Source organism: Xyrauchen texanus, chromosome 25 (assembly GCF_025860055.1).
Source record: "Xyrauchen texanus isolate HMW12.3.18 chromosome 25, RBS_HiC_50CHRs, whole genome shotgun sequence".
Taxonomy (NCBI): Eukaryota; Metazoa; Chordata; class Actinopteri; order Cypriniformes; family Catostomidae; genus Xyrauchen; species Xyrauchen texanus.
This window is the reverse complement of record NC_068300.1, coordinates 39,187,833-39,205,310: the sequence shown is the minus strand read 5'-3', so window position 1 is coordinate 39,205,310 and position 17,478 is coordinate 39,187,833. Positions and strand designations below refer to the sequence as shown.

At 37.4% G+C, this 17,478-nt stretch overlaps 2 protein-coding genes across 4 annotated transcripts in view; both read left to right on the top strand.

Moving 5' to 3' along the window:
- LOC127618720 (glutathione hydrolase 7-like) overlaps positions 1 to 10,503 on the top strand; it is a 30,233-nt gene extending 19,730 nt beyond the window's left edge. Inside the window, exons 14-16 of one of the 2 annotated variants that reach the window (XM_052091330.1) lie at positions 2,271 to 2,408; positions 2,557 to 2,656; positions 6,747 to 10,503. In XM_052091330.1, the coding sequence (XP_051947290.1) occupies positions 2,271 to 2,408; positions 2,557 to 2,656; positions 6,747 to 6,916 (408 nt within the window). In that variant the 3' untranslated portion in view covers positions 6,917 to 10,503. The remainder of the gene's footprint in view (positions 1 to 2,270; positions 2,409 to 2,556; positions 2,657 to 6,746) is intronic. The other variant, XM_052091329.1, reaches the window with a different exon arrangement.
- A 5,024-nt stretch (positions 10,504 to 15,527) lies between these two features.
- Positions 15,528 to 17,478, top strand: part of LOC127618714 (nuclear receptor coactivator 6-like) — a 33,607-nt gene continuing 31,656 nt past the window's right edge. For both annotated transcript variants that reach the window (XM_052091322.1, XM_052091321.1), the window contains exon 1: positions 15,528 to 15,627. The gene's annotated coding sequence lies outside the window, so the exon portion shown is untranslated. The remainder of the gene's footprint in view (positions 15,628 to 17,478) is intronic.

The window sequence follows — 17,478 nt, the reverse complement described above, 5'->3', positions numbered from 1 at the left end:
AATTGGTTTAGTTGAATACAAACAATGAAAAGAAAATAATAATTGAATGACAATGTTATTTATATCACAGTCAAGTTATGACATTGATTATGTCACTTCCTCAATTAGTTCTATTATCAATCTATCAAGTTCACCTTTAAACTTGAATGTCTATTAACATTACCACATTCAAGCTAATTCAAATCCAGTTACAATGGTACCACATCAAAGTTCAAAACAAATACAAATTACCCTCAAACCGTAGGAATGGCTCCTACCACTCAACTCAGATCCTCAGTGAGTAAAAGTCCTTGTCCAAACTAAATCAAGAGTTCAGATATCCGTAGTGTTTGTGTATGTGTGGGGGGAAATGTAAACATGAAGATGAGTGAGGGGGTTTCTTGCAGTGAGGCCTACCACACCGTAGAGTGTAGTAATAACAGGACGGGTCCAAAAATCCTGAAGAAAGGGACGTCTCCAACTATTTTTCAGGGTAAGCGGCTCGCCATCAATTTCACCAGCATTCCATCCATACAATGGGAAAAGAACCAAAAGAAACAAACAAACAAAACAAAAAAACCTGACCTGTCAACCAACAGGGTCAGAGAAATATTTAGTTTACAAATGTTCAACTTACTGGGTACTGTCTGTTATGACTGCAAACTACATCATGTAAAATGTAATTTACATAAATTTCACAATTCAATAATATAGAATATTATGAATAGTTATTTTTGTATATTCTAACATTTCAGCATATACACATATATATATATATATATACACAATGAACTTATCTCAAGATTCATAACAAAAAAAAATATATATATTCCTAGATTGAAATGAACATTCTCACCGATTTCACCAAAGCGGCTGGACACACACACACACCAAATGGCGGCGCCCAGTAAAACCATGCGTTCGCTAAAACCAAAAGATATAATACCGAATACAGATATAGTGCTTTCTCTTCCAGTGCACAATCAATTTAACGATTTAGCTTGTACAATAATATTAAATAAATTAACTGAAACACTTCTCAAATTAACTACCTTGCTTTTTTTCCAACAGCACTGATCACACTTGTAGAAACTCCCACGAAGATCAAAACCACTGACCACGGCTTATAAAAATTGAATAACACTATATTTTTTCCGACAGTTACATACAACTTTTGTAATACTAAATTACATCTCAATATAGTGTTTTCTTATCCGCAATATATCTAGTTTCACAAAGGTTTCATTCGTTTTCGTCCTCTGCAGCAGTACAGGTGCCTCACTTTTCAGTACACACCCCCGGAAAAAAAAATATTTTTTTTCCCGCTCCCCGAGACACCGGACCAATGGTGTGGAGCTATTTGCCGTCAGCTGATTACCGATTGGCCAAATAGTATGTCAATCTTATTTGCTAAGATTAATCAATATTAACCCTTTGTAACCCTTGAAAACACATTTTAATAATACATCACTAACCAAAGTGATTTTATAAGGTTTTCCTAATTAATATATATATATGGATCACATATTATCTGTGTTACACCTCACTAATTATTGCATCACGTTAAAACATTTTAAGTTCTGCACAAAAAGTAAAAATCCCAATATTTCCCAATTTTTTATTAAGTTATTTGAACTTAATTTTTAAAACATTGTTTAATATCAGAAATTGTGGTGAATGACTACACAATCTGAGAATCTGTCCAAACAAAGCGATCTGCAGCCACAGGGGTCGACTTATGTTTCTGCCGGTGGGTGCCCTTATGACTTATGACCCTTATTATATTGTGCATGCTCAGCCTGCTCAATTACAACGTTACAACATGAATTAATTACTAAAGAGTTCATTCTGCAGTTGTGTCTCGTAAAATCCCTCTGGGTCCAGATCTCCCGCTGGAAACACAATCCAAGTGAGATCCACCAATCAGAGAAGTTCCCAGTTATCAATCGCTTTTTTCGATTTTTGAAAATGATTTGCTTCAAATCAAATGTTTTAATGTTGATAATTAATAATAGAGCTTTCTGGTTTGGGTCAAGGCTGAGAAATATTTTATTTAAAAAATGTTAAATGGCTATGGAGAAAATTATTGGGGAATATCTCGAGCACCAGTGAGATTAGCGCCTGTGTCTGTAATGTTGTGATTCACTTCAGAATTGTTTAGTTTGATTAATGGCTTACAACTCTTATTTGTAGGATTTTATTCAATCTCTATGGACAAGAAAATGGGAAAAATACTGCAAAAAACACATTACAGTGTTTAGTGTTAGTAACATGTTTTGTGTTTTTATCAGCATAACAGCATTGAACCCAGGAAAAGGCCCGCCTCCTTCCTGTCGCCAATCGCATTGAGGCCGTCTATAGGCCTGTGTGGGACCTACATCGCTCTGGGATCCTCTAATGGTGACCGGGCAATTAGTGGCATCACTCAGGTGAAGCGTCATTATTGTAGCAATATCCTCCTAATGTGACATTTTCTAACATTTTAAACAAAAAAATATTCTCATTATGGATTTTGATCAAACTATCTGTGAACTTGACATTTTATTAGTGACTTTATGTTTTGGTTTGTTTTTTCAGGTTTTGATTAATGTTCTATCATCACGCAAAAATATGAGTGACAGTGTTTCGTATGGCAGACTGCATCCTCTCATCCAAAATAACACTCTCCTGGTGGACTGTAAGTTATCCACAGTTTACTGTAGCTCCTTTCCTTGCTGTAGTTAAATTGATTGTGTAACTGAATATTTTACTGCCTATTCTTTTTATAAAGGAATAGTTTACCCAAAAATGAAAATTCTCTCATCATTTACTCCCCCTCATACCATCCCAGATGTGTTTGACTTTCTTTCTTCTGCAGAACACAAACAAGATTTTTAGAAGAATATTTCAGCTCTGTAGGTCCATACAATGCAAGTGAAAGATTACCAGAAATTACCAGAAGGTCCAAAAAGCACATAAAGGAAACATAAAAGTAATCCATATGACTCCAGTGTTTAAATCCATATCTTCAGAAGTGATTAAGAGTGGGTGAGAAATGTTTTTTACTGTAAATCTCCACTTTCATGTGGAGCCTGTTTTGTTCATATGTGAAGAAAGTGGAGATTTATAGTAAAAAATGACTTAAATGTTGATCTGTTTCTCACCCACGCCATCATATCACTTCAGACGATATACACTCACCTAAAGGATTATTAGGAACACCATACTAATACTGTGTTTGACCCCCTTTTGCCTTCAGAACTGCCTTAATTCTACGTGGCATTGATTCAACAAGGTGCTGAAAGCATTCTTTAGAAATGTTGGCCCATATTGATAGGATAGCATCTTGCAGTTGATGGAGATTTGTGGGATGCACATCCAGGGCACGAAGATCCCGTTCCACCACATCCCAAAGATGCTCTATTGGGTTGAGATCTGGTGACTGTGGGGGCCATTTTAGTACAGTGAACTCATTGTCATGTTCAAGAAACCAATTTGAAATGATTCGAGCTTTGTGACATGGTGCATTATCCTGCTGGAAGTAGCCATCAGAGGATGGGTACATGGTGGCCATAAAGGGATGGACATGATCAGAAACAATGCTCAGGTAGGCCGTGGCATTTAAACGATGCCCAATTGGCACTAAGGGGCCTAATGTGTGCCAAGAAAACATCCCCCACACCATTACACCACCACCACCAGCCTGCACAGTGGTAACAAGGCATGATGGATCCATGTTCTCATTCTGTTTACGCCAAATTCTGACTCTACCATCTGAATGTCTCAAGAGAAATCGAGACTCATCAGACCAGGCAACATTTTTCCAGTCTTCAACTGTCCAATTTTGGTGAGCTCTTGCAAATTGTAGCCTCTTTTTCCTATTTGTAGTGGAGATGAGTGGTACCCGGTGGGGTCTTCTGCTGTTGTAGCCCATCCGCCTTAAGGTTGTGCGTGTTGTGGCTTCACAAATGCTTTGCTGCATACCTCGGCTGTAACGAGTGGTTATTTCAGGCAAAGTTGCTCTTCTATCAGCTTGAATCAGTCGGCCCATTCTCCTCTGACCTCTAGCATCAACAAGGCATTTTCACCCACAGGACTGCCGCATACTGGATGTTTTTCCCTTTTCACACCATTCTTTGTAAACCCTAGAAATGGTTGTGCGTGAAAATCCCAGTAACTGAGCAGATTGTGAAATACTCAGACCGGCCAGTCTGGCACCAACAACCATGCCACGCTCAAAATTGCTTAAATCACCTTTCTTTCCCATTCTGACATTCAGTTTGGAGTTCAGGAGATTGTCTTGACGAGGACCACACCCCTAAATGCATTGAAGCAACTGCCATGTGATTGGTTGATTAGATAATTGCATTAATGAGAAATTGAACAGGTGTTCCTAATAATCCTTTTGATGAGTGTATATATATATATATATATATATATATATATATATGTACACATATTTGTAGTTGACATTGATAAATGTACATTTAGTACTAGAAACGAAGGATGCGCTTATTTTCAGCATTGGTGTGTGTGTGTGTGTGTGTGTGTGCGCGTGAGAGAAACTAAGAGAGATTACATATGGGATTACCTGTGTGTGGCTCTCTTCAGCAAAAACATATCTTTAAATTGCTAAGATGCAAGTTTAAATGTACTTCTCAGCAGCAACATGATTCACCAACATACTGTACTGTAGAGAACCTGCCAACACAGAAATTTGGGGGGGGGGGGCACATGTGGATGTGGGGGATGTGGTTACCACAGCCCATCTGGCACCTACAATCATGCCACGTTCCAAATCACTGAGATCACATTTTTCCCCATTCTCATTGCTGATGTGAACATTAACTGAAGCTCCTGACCCGTATCTGCATGATTTTATGCACTGCAGCCACTCGATTGGCTGATTAGATAATCGCATGGATGATTGTTGGTGTCAGATAAACTGGTTTGAGTATTTGTGTAACTGATGATCTCCTGGGATTTTCACACACAACAGTCTCTAGAATTTACTCAGAATGGTGCCAAAAACAAAAAACATCCAGTGAGCGACAGTTCTGCTGATGGAAATGTCTTGTTGATGAGAGAGATCAGAGAATGGTCAGACTGGTTTGAACTGACAAAGTCTACAGTAACTCATATAACCGCTCTGTCCAATTGTGGTGAGAAGAATATCATGTCTGAATGTTATTCTGTGATGCGGGTTGGTGCCATTTTGGCGGCATGAGGGGGACCTACACAATATTAGACAGGTGGTTTTAATGTTGAGGCTGATCAGTGTATATACAGTGTGTATGTATATATATATATATATATATTGTTAGGGGTATAACAGTTATGACCCGGACCAGATATGGAGAAAGAAGACCAGGAGTCAAGAAGTTCAATTAAAGAATCAAAAATTTACTGAAGTATAGTCTGCAGTGAAATTGGTAGAGCCAGCGGCAAAGTCTCACGAGGAGATCGAAAGCCAACTCGTACCTTACACAAAATCTTACATCAATGATACCATTTGCAAGGACGTACATTCCATTATTTTACTCCTGATTGGCTAAAAGACCATAAAGTCACAACATATAGACAGCTATGCGGCCTATCAACATTAATCAGCGCACTTGTCGTCCGAGCCCGAGATTTACATCTGAAGTGACCTCGCAGATGGTCGCGGGGCGTCTTCGAGTCGGCCTGGTGTGCATCCCTGGGTTCAAAACCTGGGTAGAAGGTCAAACGCACACACAAAACACTGACGAACGACAGTTCTTCTCTGGGCACAAGAGAGCCAGAGCACAACGTTATCAGGCCATTTAAACCAAAACAGAGAGATAAAATATTCACTCCTCGGGCAGAGGAGAGGGGTAGAAATAACATACATTTATTCCCTAAAGAAATAATAATAGAAAATCACACTTCTACTATTCAGGTATTATTACATAGGACTTTAAACCATATAATTAGTCATGGAAAGGTAACAATCAAACACAGAATACATCTGGAACCTATGTTTAACGCATTCTCCCTGCCCCCTCCCCTGAGAGGCTGGAGAGCATCACAGATAAGCTTATCCCCAAAAGACCTTCAGCCTACGTGCAGGACAGAGAGAAAGACTCTGGAATGTTCCTAAAAGAGACTAGTTAGCATTCAACACACATATGATACAAAGTATATTTCAGTTATGCATAAGAAAATAGAATTGATTATGTGATCATGCATATAGTTAATTCATCACTTTATTAAAGAAGTTAAGCAACAGAATACAGATAGATATTGATATAAAAGGATATATATATATATATATATATATATATATTGATATATCTGAAGAGACAAGGGATTTTGACCCTCACCCTTCAATATATTTGTTTATTTTTATATTTTATTTTATATTAATTGATTTTTATTGCTAGAAAAAATAATAAAATCGCACAAAAGGGAGGTTTAAAATGTATTCAATTGTTGGTAACAGGGTTGCAAAAACTGTAAATTTCTTATAAATAAGTAGACCGTAAGGCAATTCATATAATATTTAGTTTGACCTCCTGAGATGAATAAACAACATTTTCTGATGGTTAAGCACCTCCTTTCTTTGATAGTTTTCAGTAAAATAAATCAACGCACTTTTCAAGCCCTGTTATGTACCCTTTTTGTGGAAAGTGTCATATGCGACTTTCTTAATAACCGTTTAGAGAAACACCGCCAATGTGCTTTTTTGTTCTATGGTGAGCATGAGAGTTTGGATGTGTGAATTTTGTATAGGGGACCTTTTTTAATTCTCTCTTTTATCTTTCCAGCTAAGTTTCTTGACGCGGATATGGAGTTTCTCTTACTGAAGGGCCACAAGGTGCAGAAGGTGGACATCATCTCACTGGTTGAAGGAACGAGGAGAACCAATGACCTGATCATAGGTGTGAAGGACCCAAGAAGCACTGATGCATCTGCACTGTCCATGTCCATGCCCTAGATTTCAACGTGACTTTCCCCGCTCTGTGCTGTGTGTAGACCGCTGTGGGTCTGTCTTAGATACTGTTTGTGCAATAAACAGGGGAGTTAAGAGGTTTTAATATAAGCAGAGAGCAGTAAGGGAAGAATGAAGTGTTGAAAAACAACTAAAGATGTTGGATATGTTGGGTCCATGTTTGCTAGATGGAAATGATGCACCCTCTATCCCTGCTTCAAACACAGTTGGCATGCACGCACACAATTGTGACTGCTTGTAAAAGGCTATATGATATCAGTATGTTTTTCATTATTTAGCTAAAGAATATGAAAACCACAATGGCACACAGGCTTATGATATGTGAACACACAGGACAGAAAATGGCAAGTCCAATTTTTACATAATTTGAGCATTTGTTAACTGCTTCTACGTGTACACTACCAGTCTAAAGTCAAAACATACCTATACATCGTTAGTATTTTCCACAACTATGAAATAACACAAAAAATAATTATAATATTTGTATTTATATAGCAGCTTTCCAAAGATTAAGGACAATTTAAAATAAATGAGTCAAAGCAGAAATCAAACATAGGGGGGAAAAGAAAACAAGAGCAAATTAATTGTGCACAATAAGACAAGCAACAGGCAGAAGTATTAATTAAAAAATAATATCAGAAAGAGAAGGGCATGATTCATGACATGTAAGGGGGGAGGGGTCAGTTGTAACACCTATGTTATGGACAGTCTTAGCATGTTTCAAAAATATCGATGAAGAAATCAGAGTAATTGGAATTTAGAGTTTGAGGTCCATCAATATTTATGCATTGGTAGGGTTTATTTATTAGACAATTGGAGTTCATCCACTCATTAATATCAATGATACATACTGTTGTATGTATTCTGTTGATGGATTCTGTTGTATGGATTCTGTTGAGTGGGTGCCTAGATAAATCAATGTAACTGTGATAACAATGACCATTATGACAAATTATATGAATTAAATGCAGATAGATGGAGAAGAGAAGAGGACCTAAGACAGAACCTTGAGGGACACCTTGTGAACAATTCTGCATAAACCAATAGATGCAGAGATGACATATAGAAGTACATGGGAATTACTGTATGTAGTGACCAAAAAATGTTAAACAAATATTATTTTTGAGCTTTTTCCAATTATCAACACTTTTGTCTAGATCACAGCTTTGCACACTGGTCATTCTCCCAAGCAACTTCATGAGACGCTACCTGAGATGCTTTTAAAAAGTTCACATGCATGCTGAGCACTTATTGGCTACTTTTCCATCATTATCTAGCAACAAATGCTACTCAAAAGAAAAGAAAGTGGTTTTGTAAAGAAATTCCTAATATAATTTCAAGCATTTAAGTGTAAGCCTTTAAGATTAAAATGTCATCAAAAGAATGTTCTGGGTTCAAAACAAGTTAAGCACAATTGACGGCATTTGTGGCATACAAATTTTTCAATCATTATCTCGTCCCTTGTTTATTTAAAAAAGCAAAAATTGCAGTTATAGTAAAGCACAATGGAAGTGAATGGGGCCAGTCTGTAACATTACTATGCACTGTTTCAAAAGTATAGCCACACGTATATCACACTTAACACCATGGAAAGGTATAATGCTTATATTGTGTGGCTATATTTTGGAAACAGTGTGTATTTTAGTGTTTATGGACTGGTCCCATTGTAAGTACCTTAATGTAACCACTATTTTTGCTTTTTTTTTTTTTATTATTTATTTGTGGTAACCAACATTATGCACTTGTATTTAACCTGGAATAATCTTTAAGCATGCAAAACATAAATTCAGTCAAATGTGTACAAACTTTTAATTTGAAGTGTATGTTTTAGTATGTCTTTTTACTTCCATAATTACTGATACCTGGAGGATTGTGTAGGGTAGCATATTGCTCATTCCAGGGTACTAAGGATTCATATCTTAAATGTGAGGACTTACTTTTACAAATAAGGGTAAATGTTGCAATAATGTTGAATGAAGGTGAAGCTACCATTAAAGCCATGTGTGATTATTACTGATTCTGCAGTGACAACAAGGGTAATCCCCTCCCCCCTTTATAAATATATGTTTTTGAGGGTTTGGCTATTATGTTATGAAAATGGTCATCATAATCTTATGAGCAAATGAATACTTCTAGCATTAAGGAAATGTTTAAATGAAAAGTAGCTGAGCAAATGTACAAACATCAATGTCAGGTGTAAAATATTAATAAAATAAGATGGATATACTTATAATTACACGTCTTACATCTTCACATCTATTTAAATGAATGGTATTGTTATTTGCTCCAGTACAGATATTGTTTCATATTTTGAATTGCTGATGTAATTTTGCTAATGTAATGTAAAATGGCATACTTTCCAGATGTAATTTTGTTTCATGTCTTCTGGATACTTTCACGTGGCAACAGTGAGCTGAATGATTTGATAGTATGTTATGCACATGCTTTTCTTCTAATTGACAGTCAGTTAAATATTTAAAGTGATGTTACTGCTTCCTGTTAACGGGAATTTTGTGTTTTATGCTAGTTGAACGCTGTTGCTTGATATTGCACTGTATCAGCATCAGTGTTGTAAATTTCAGTTTCTGCAAACAAGAATAAATGTAGTTTTCATTATTTCCAATTAGTGTACCATGCAGTCAAATCAACATCTTGTATTTTAAACTAACTAGTTTATGTCATGAACAATAAACAAAGGAGAAGTGGATATGTCTTCTAATTACATATGAGCTCAAGTCAGGGGAGTTGCTAAACATAAAGCTCTAATGGGGCACGGGCCCCCCATTTCTCATATCGCTTATTTTTTCTTCTTGAAAGCCTGCTGCGTGCAAGAAGCTTGCAACACAGTGCACTATACAAACTTCCCTTGCTTAACCCACTATTCCTACACTGCAACAAGTACTGGGAAATGTAAACATGTAGAGATATTAATCTTTATGAAAATATTTAAGTATCTTCAACATACTGTATATGAAAATTTTTAACATGTTTTACGGCATAAAATGCATACACTATGCAAATAACAAAACCGGAGAAAATTTACTTGCACATTTGCATTCTTCTATATTACACATTACATATCAGGAAAACCTCTGTCAAGTAAGTCAATGGAATTGCATTATCCAACATCAGGCAAAACAGCCTCAGATGAAACAGATTTAGACAAAAAGGTCTCAGAATGAGCAGAGAGTTGGTCGCTAGGTAGAGTTGGTAGATAAACTAGCTGAGTTTGGTTGCTAGCTTGCAAACTAGCTGAGCTATCTCTAATTTTATGAATGCAGAAGTGTCATTTCTATAAATTAATAACTAGCTAGCTAACATAATTGGTGTAAGTTTAAACTGATGTTTGAAACTCATTAAGTTTACTTGCAACAACAACTCGAAACAAGCCAAACTAAAGTCTTTATAGTCGCTAGGTAATTAGCACACAGCAGCCATAGTCCCTGACAACTGTTTATGTAGTGTCCTAAACTAGTGCTAGCAAATTAAATAATTAATTTCATATCCAAAAGATTGATTCAATGTTATCATAATCAAAGACAATACTACAGAACACAACAATGTGTTTATTTTCTCTGCAATTCCATAGACTTGACAGAGGTTTTCCTGAGACTTGATGCTTTTTCATCTGATGTCTGAAACCTGGCTCTGACGGCCGAGGATGTCATTTGTTTATCTAGTCTATACCTCCCTCAAACTCATCTGTCCTTTCTGTTTCCTGTCCCTGCTTCGTCTAAAGAATTTTCTGATGTCCATCTACTGGAGCCAATAATGTTTGAGTCAAAATAAAAGCATCTGTATTATTTAGAAACGTACCTTAGTTTCATCATGTTTTCATCGCCTACCTCAATTCTGACTTGCGTGCCGACGCCTGAATAGGGTTGCACCAGCTGTGCGTAATTTCTCACATAAGTTAGGACATAAAGTTCACACTAAGGTCTTTGTAACTACTAGTTAGTTTGTCACTAAGTCGGTGCTTAATTTGGTCACTGTATTTCAATATTCAGTTCTTCCTTTTTCGCGCATGCGAGCATCAATAACGCGCGCGAATTAATGGCGTTGAAATGCTTTCATAATGATGACCATAATGATGAATAAAATTATGAATACAGTAAAAAGGCTTATAAATTTTTACATTGTCATTATTAACAATAATCAACATTACCCAAAATCAAACCTTTTTATGCTGCTTGTTTAAACTTATTTTGCAGCTTTGAAGATTTATGACAAGAACACGTGAAATGTTCCATTTAAAATGATTCTGACAGTTAAACAAAAAATAAATGGCATAATGACTAAACATCAATAGGGATGTGCACGTGTGAGAATGACAGTCATCCTGTTTTTGTAACGTTTGTTGGAGTTCGGTGTGTAAATTAGCCATTAAATGCCTTACAATAAGCCTACAATTTGCATTATATTAATCGTATAATGTAATCACGTCTGCTAAATCACACACATCTGAATGATCATTCGTAATGTTCATGTCTTGAGCTCAAAACGCACTTACAAACACCAACAAGTGTTTGAAATAACATCCGACTTGGATTTGATGTGGATTCAGATCACAGAATCAAGCAGAATTACATTCATTATTGAGTTATAGCCTATGTGATGCTTACTCTTACGCACACTAATCACTTTTCATTTTTTTTTTTAGATACTTTATACTAAAACAAATACCAGAGACCGTTTAGACAAATGTCTCATGTGCAAAGAATGTGCTAACGTGCTAACCATACTTCATGGTCAGAATGGCAACGTAAATATTTCATTTTGCAAAATCATACTTATAATTCAAATTCAAAAGTCTATAATTAAAATTTACACAATTCAAATTCAAATTGTTTTGGCATATCTGGCTCCATAGCTAGAGCGGAGCGGAACGGACCAAAAGACTTACTAGCCTTTTACGGTTTCGATGTGGTTAACGACTAATAAATATATTTACACCTAAATGTTTGCGCTATAAATAAAGTGTACAACAGAGAAAACTTAATGCTTAAGTGTTACATAAATCACACACAAAAAACACTTAAAAAAAAAGAAAAAAGAAAACTCTAGGTAGAGCAAGACAATAAAATACATTTTTAAACAAGATTCAGTAAACAGAGATAGTCTACAAAAAAAATAAATAAATAAATAAAAATTTCACAAACATAAAAAGCCACAGAAATTAAACACAATAAATGAACACTAAAAAAAAAAAATAATATAATAAAAATAAATAAAATAATAATTGTCACCTTCAGGAAATCATTTCTTGATAAATGATAAACAAAGAGAGTCATAGAATAATTTTAGATCGATACAGAACAGCCTAAAATTGGGCTTAGAATCAGTGATTTTACATTTATGGAGATGAAACTGACCAAAGAGAGTTAACAGTTTAAACTGTCATCCATCTAATCTCATCCGCTTCAAAGCTCATTACCATAATGTTGGCTGCACTTGAACTTTCCTCTGACGCCCACACCGCTCAAGACTCGCCGCGCCGCTTCTCGCCGCCGGGAGACGCTGGCTGTCATAGAAAATGAATGACTTAAGGTGCGTACACACTGCCAGCGACATCGCGCGCGACAGCAACTCAATACCATTCATTTTCAATGCGAGCACAGCGACTTCCGGCGACACGAGCTGTCGCGACCGTTGGCGCTAGATGTGGGCGTGTCCAGCGACGCGACAAAGTTGAGAAAAGTTCAACTTTGGAGCGACTAACGGAAGCGACAGCCAATAGGAGAGACGACGGGAGAGCTCACGTGATCCTTCTCTCTCAGCTCCTGCAGTAACGGAAAGATGGATGAAAGGCTAATTCTTGCTGTTAGAAATGTTCCAGTGCTCTATGATATGTCTCTTCCCACGTTCAAGGACATTTTTAAGAAAAATACTGTGTGGAAAGGTGTATCTGAGATCGCGGGATTTTATGGACCCAGACAGACCGGCATTTGCATTTTCAGCCGCAGATAAACAGCCGCTATGGCAAACAGCACGCCTTGTTTCTCATTCATCTTTGATATAAAGCATTTTATGTACTGATTCCATTTATATTTAGTCTTTTCCCTCCAAAATGTTTGTTTTTAGTGGCAAGAAAAGAGATTCGCTGTCAACGGCAATGGAAAGACATCCGTGAATGTCATTTATAAACGTTACTAGGCAACCAGTAGTGGGAACACCCACTAGCGACTTCACCGCCAGCCACTGGCGACCTGCAGCGATAAAGTCGCTGGCAGTGTGTACGCAGCTTGTCCTTGTACGTGGGAAGAGACATATCATAGAGCACTGGAAAATTTCTAACAGCAAGAATTAGCCTTTCATCCACCTTTCCGTTACTGCAGGAGCTGAGAGAGAGAGAGAAAGGATCACGTGAGCTCTCCCGTCTTCTCTCCTTAGTCGCTCCAAAGTTGAAAGGTGTGTACACACTGCCAGCGACATCGCGCGCGACAGGGACTCAATACCATTCATTTTCAATGCGAGCACTGCGACTTCCGGCGACACGAGCTGTCGCGACCGTTGGCGCTAGATGTGGGCGTGTCCAGCGACGCGACAAAGTTGAGAAAAGTTCAACTTTGGAGCGACTAACGGAAGCGACAGCCAATAGGAGAGAAGACGGGAGAGCTCACGTGATCCTTTCTCTCTAGTCGCAGTGTTCGCATTGAAAATGAATGGTATTGAGTCGCTGTCGCGCGCGATGTCGCTGGCAGTGTGTGCGCACCTTTACTGTACGTTCACACCAGAAGCGGCGAGAGCGTCAAAATTCGCTCTGGCTGCCCTGCCTTCGACGCTCAAGGACGCTCGTGGACGCTCTGACGTAGTTGAAATAGGCAGCAATGGTTGTTCAGAATGCTTTGTTTTGTGAACTATATTTAAAGGGGCCGCAATTTAAACATCCAGACATGTCGACCATTTACTTTTTGCCGACCTATCACAAGTAGCGTATATCCTCATGAACTCTTTAAAATGTGAAAATAAGAAATCGATCGATGGCAGAACGTAATTAAAATTATAGTTGTTTGTTATCAAAATAAAATACATTTGTAATAATAACTGTGGTCTTGGTTGTTTTATATCCCTGTAAGCAAACAGGGACATATCATATATTACTGGGAAACCCGCCACGGCAATAATCAGTTTCTCCTCCATTTTATCTTCGGAACGAATGTTTGATGGGAACCAAAGTTTACACAGTTGTGTTCTCTAGACTTCGCTAGAGCAGAGCACTTCTGTATTCCAATAGGTTGCCGCCGAACCGCATGCCGCCAAGAGACGCTGGCTGTCATTGAAAATGAATGACTTCCGGTCGATTTGACGCTCTCGCCACCTCTGGTGTGAACGTACGGTTACGGTCGATTTGAAGCTCTCGACGCCTCTGGTCTGAACGCACGGTCACTGCAGAGCCATATATGGCTCTGGGTCACTGGTAGATGGGAGGTGAAGACAACACAGGTTGTGCTAAGGCAAAAAAAAAAAACAATATATAAATGTAAATTTAACAACAGGTGGACGGAAGAATTTAATTTCATATCTCGAAGCCATATCGACAATGCCCACACCTTTTGCAAAATGTGTCACACTGGTCTTAAAATCTGACACGGTGGGAAAAATGACATTACTCAGCACATGAAATCACAACGACACAATTTGTATGTATTTAGCTTGCTCCGCCATCCAGCAATTTGGACTGCAGTACCCATTTTAAACGCTTGATGTCGATGTTACACATTGCTCCTTTAGACACGCCCCTGTTTCCAAAACATCGCCCTCCAAAGATTGCTTTAAAACCGAGTGCGTTTTGTCATGGTTGTCAATCGAGTAGTGACAGTCAAACACAACAGTAACCAAATGTAGCCCTTAACTGAAAACTGTTAGGAATCTGAAAATGACAGTAAAACCGCTTCCACTGCTACACAATAAGAACGCGCAAAATGATTTACAGGCAAAAAGCTCATCACAATCTTCTGATTGGCTGATTAAAGAATGTGTTTTGTTTGCTGTTTACACAGTCTAGTGCTGTCACAGAGACCTCTCAGGGCAATTATTTCAGTGACATCTTTTAGGGAGAAGAAACATTTTCTGCAAACTATTTCACATTTCGCTTAAGCACCTTTATAGTGTAAAGCAAGGTCATAATGATTTAGAAATGTGTCATTTGTTTGCATTATTGATACATTGAGTATAATGTGAAGTATGATACATTTAAACCATTTAAAAAAAAACATCAAAAAAGCCATTATGGGTAAATAATCAAGAAATGTTTTCATATGTCTAAAATATTTACAATTCAAAATGGAGCTAAAACATGACGGGTCAGTGTTCGAAAAAATTGTATATATTTTTTTATTTTATTTGAATGAATTTAAATAAAACACCTCATTCGTGTAACTGAACCTGAATGAGCCGTTTTTACACCATTGACCTTTAAAAGACCTTCGCTTCCGGTCATAAAAACCCCGCCCCTGCAGTGTTCACATTATGTGCTGATGTATTTTCTGTCAGTTTATTTCTGTGATCAGAACGCGCTCGCTTGTTTTACAGTAGAGCGGATACTCACTTTCGGATCTGAGTTCACTCACCAATGCAGCGCGGGGTCGCGCGCAGCGCTGTGCGTATGTGCGCTGCCGCCACTTGAACGCGCTTTTAGCGTCTGTTAGCCTATATCTGTTTACTGCAGTCAAATCCCTACTGATGGACTGAATACGGTGAGCTCTTACCACATTATTACCTTTTGCAAACATTAATATGAAATTACTGAACAACTGCGCAAATTGCATAAAATTAAGGAGCTTTTTATTAGTGTGATAGTGGCCATTGAGGCTAACTCTCAGCCTAGTGTATTAGCTCCACAAACTGAGTGAATTCTCCACAATATAATTATTAAATGATTCGTTTTAATGTTATTAGGACTGAATGGTGTAGATATGAGCAGTAAATACATTATAATATTACGTTGTTTGCCTTTTGCTGAAATTATTTCATTTGTCTTTGTTTTGATCTGGCTAATGCTAATGCTAGAGAAATAAACCCAACTGAAGATCTTTGAAATCCTTAATAAATCACTCAATTGAGTGTGAGGATTATAATATTTGGGATGTGTTTTATTCCATAATTTACAGTTAAAATGTGTTCAGTGTGCTGCTAAACTTATTTATTTCATTTTGTAATTTGATATCTCGTGGGCTGTAATAGCAGGAGAATATAATGAGATTACTCTTGTGAAGTTATATTGGCATTGGTTTTTTATTTGTTTTTATTTATTTATTGGATTGGCATCTTATTCACGTAGACTTTAGCAAAAAGTTTTTTTTTTTTTTTTATACATGTACTGTGATTTTACTTTTAAAATACCATGATATATAAATATGCTAATCATTCAGTACCATGGTATTTATCAAAGTATCATGGTTTTACCATCTGATACCATCACTGTATCATAATACCGCTCCAATACTTTTTGTTTCTATCTCACTCGTTTCTATGTTATGAAAGCAAATGGTAACTGGATCTGTCAGACTCCAAAATGACACATCATAAAAGTGATCAAGATTACTCCAGCGCTTCATTTTGTCAATGGCACCATATTTGATTTGAGAACCATAGTTGAGGGGAAGATTATCAGTGAATAACGATGTATGATTTTGGTCTGTTCCTCTATAATACTATAAGTTGGTCTCAAAAGACTTTAAATATTTATAGGGTTGCCCCCTGATAGTCGACCAAACGTTAGTCGATGAGAAGAGTCTTTGGTTGGTCGGTCGGTCGGTCGAAGGAAAAAAGGAAACCGAAGAACACTGGTATTAGCGCTAGTTGGAAACTAGGTGGTACTATGGGGTAATTTTCATTAAGCAGGGTTAGGATTAAGCCTACACAATAAAGCAAAACACCTTGATATCAAACTTTTAATTTATTTAAACTAAAAATTCAAATAAAACTTGCAATTAAAATATGTGTTGTTCAACTTTTTGAAAGATGGCTTTACAACAGGACAAAATCTCTCTGGCAAGGAGTATTTCGTTGTTCGGGAAAATACATAATGTGTGTGAATAAATTAGCTGGCGCGTTTGTCTACCCCAGAGGATTAACTTTAGCCTAACCATAAATTGTGATTCAAATATATATGATCACTCACCTCAAGATGCCGCTGCGGTGGTGGAGTCGCTTTTCAGCGCGAGCTGTTTGGAGAAGCCCATTTCCACCTCCATTGCGTTGGAGAAGCAATCCCGCGTAAAATGCAGTTTGCACACTCCTTCTGCTCTAGGCGGGAACTCGTGGTCTTCCAGGCCAAGGACATGCAACCACTGGCGCCTAATTTCCAAGTCTGCTGGAAAGCTATACAGTCCAGCAGTGCTGTTGCAACCAGCAACACTACACCTACGTACCATCCTGACCACTGTACTAAATACAGATAATCTACGCTAACTTGAAGCTATCCTAACTGACGCAATACTATGCTACTAACTAACTATGCTTTTAACAATACTACACTAACAAATATGCTAATTAACTACCTAGACTACACTAAATAATCTAAATAACTATATAAATGCTATGCT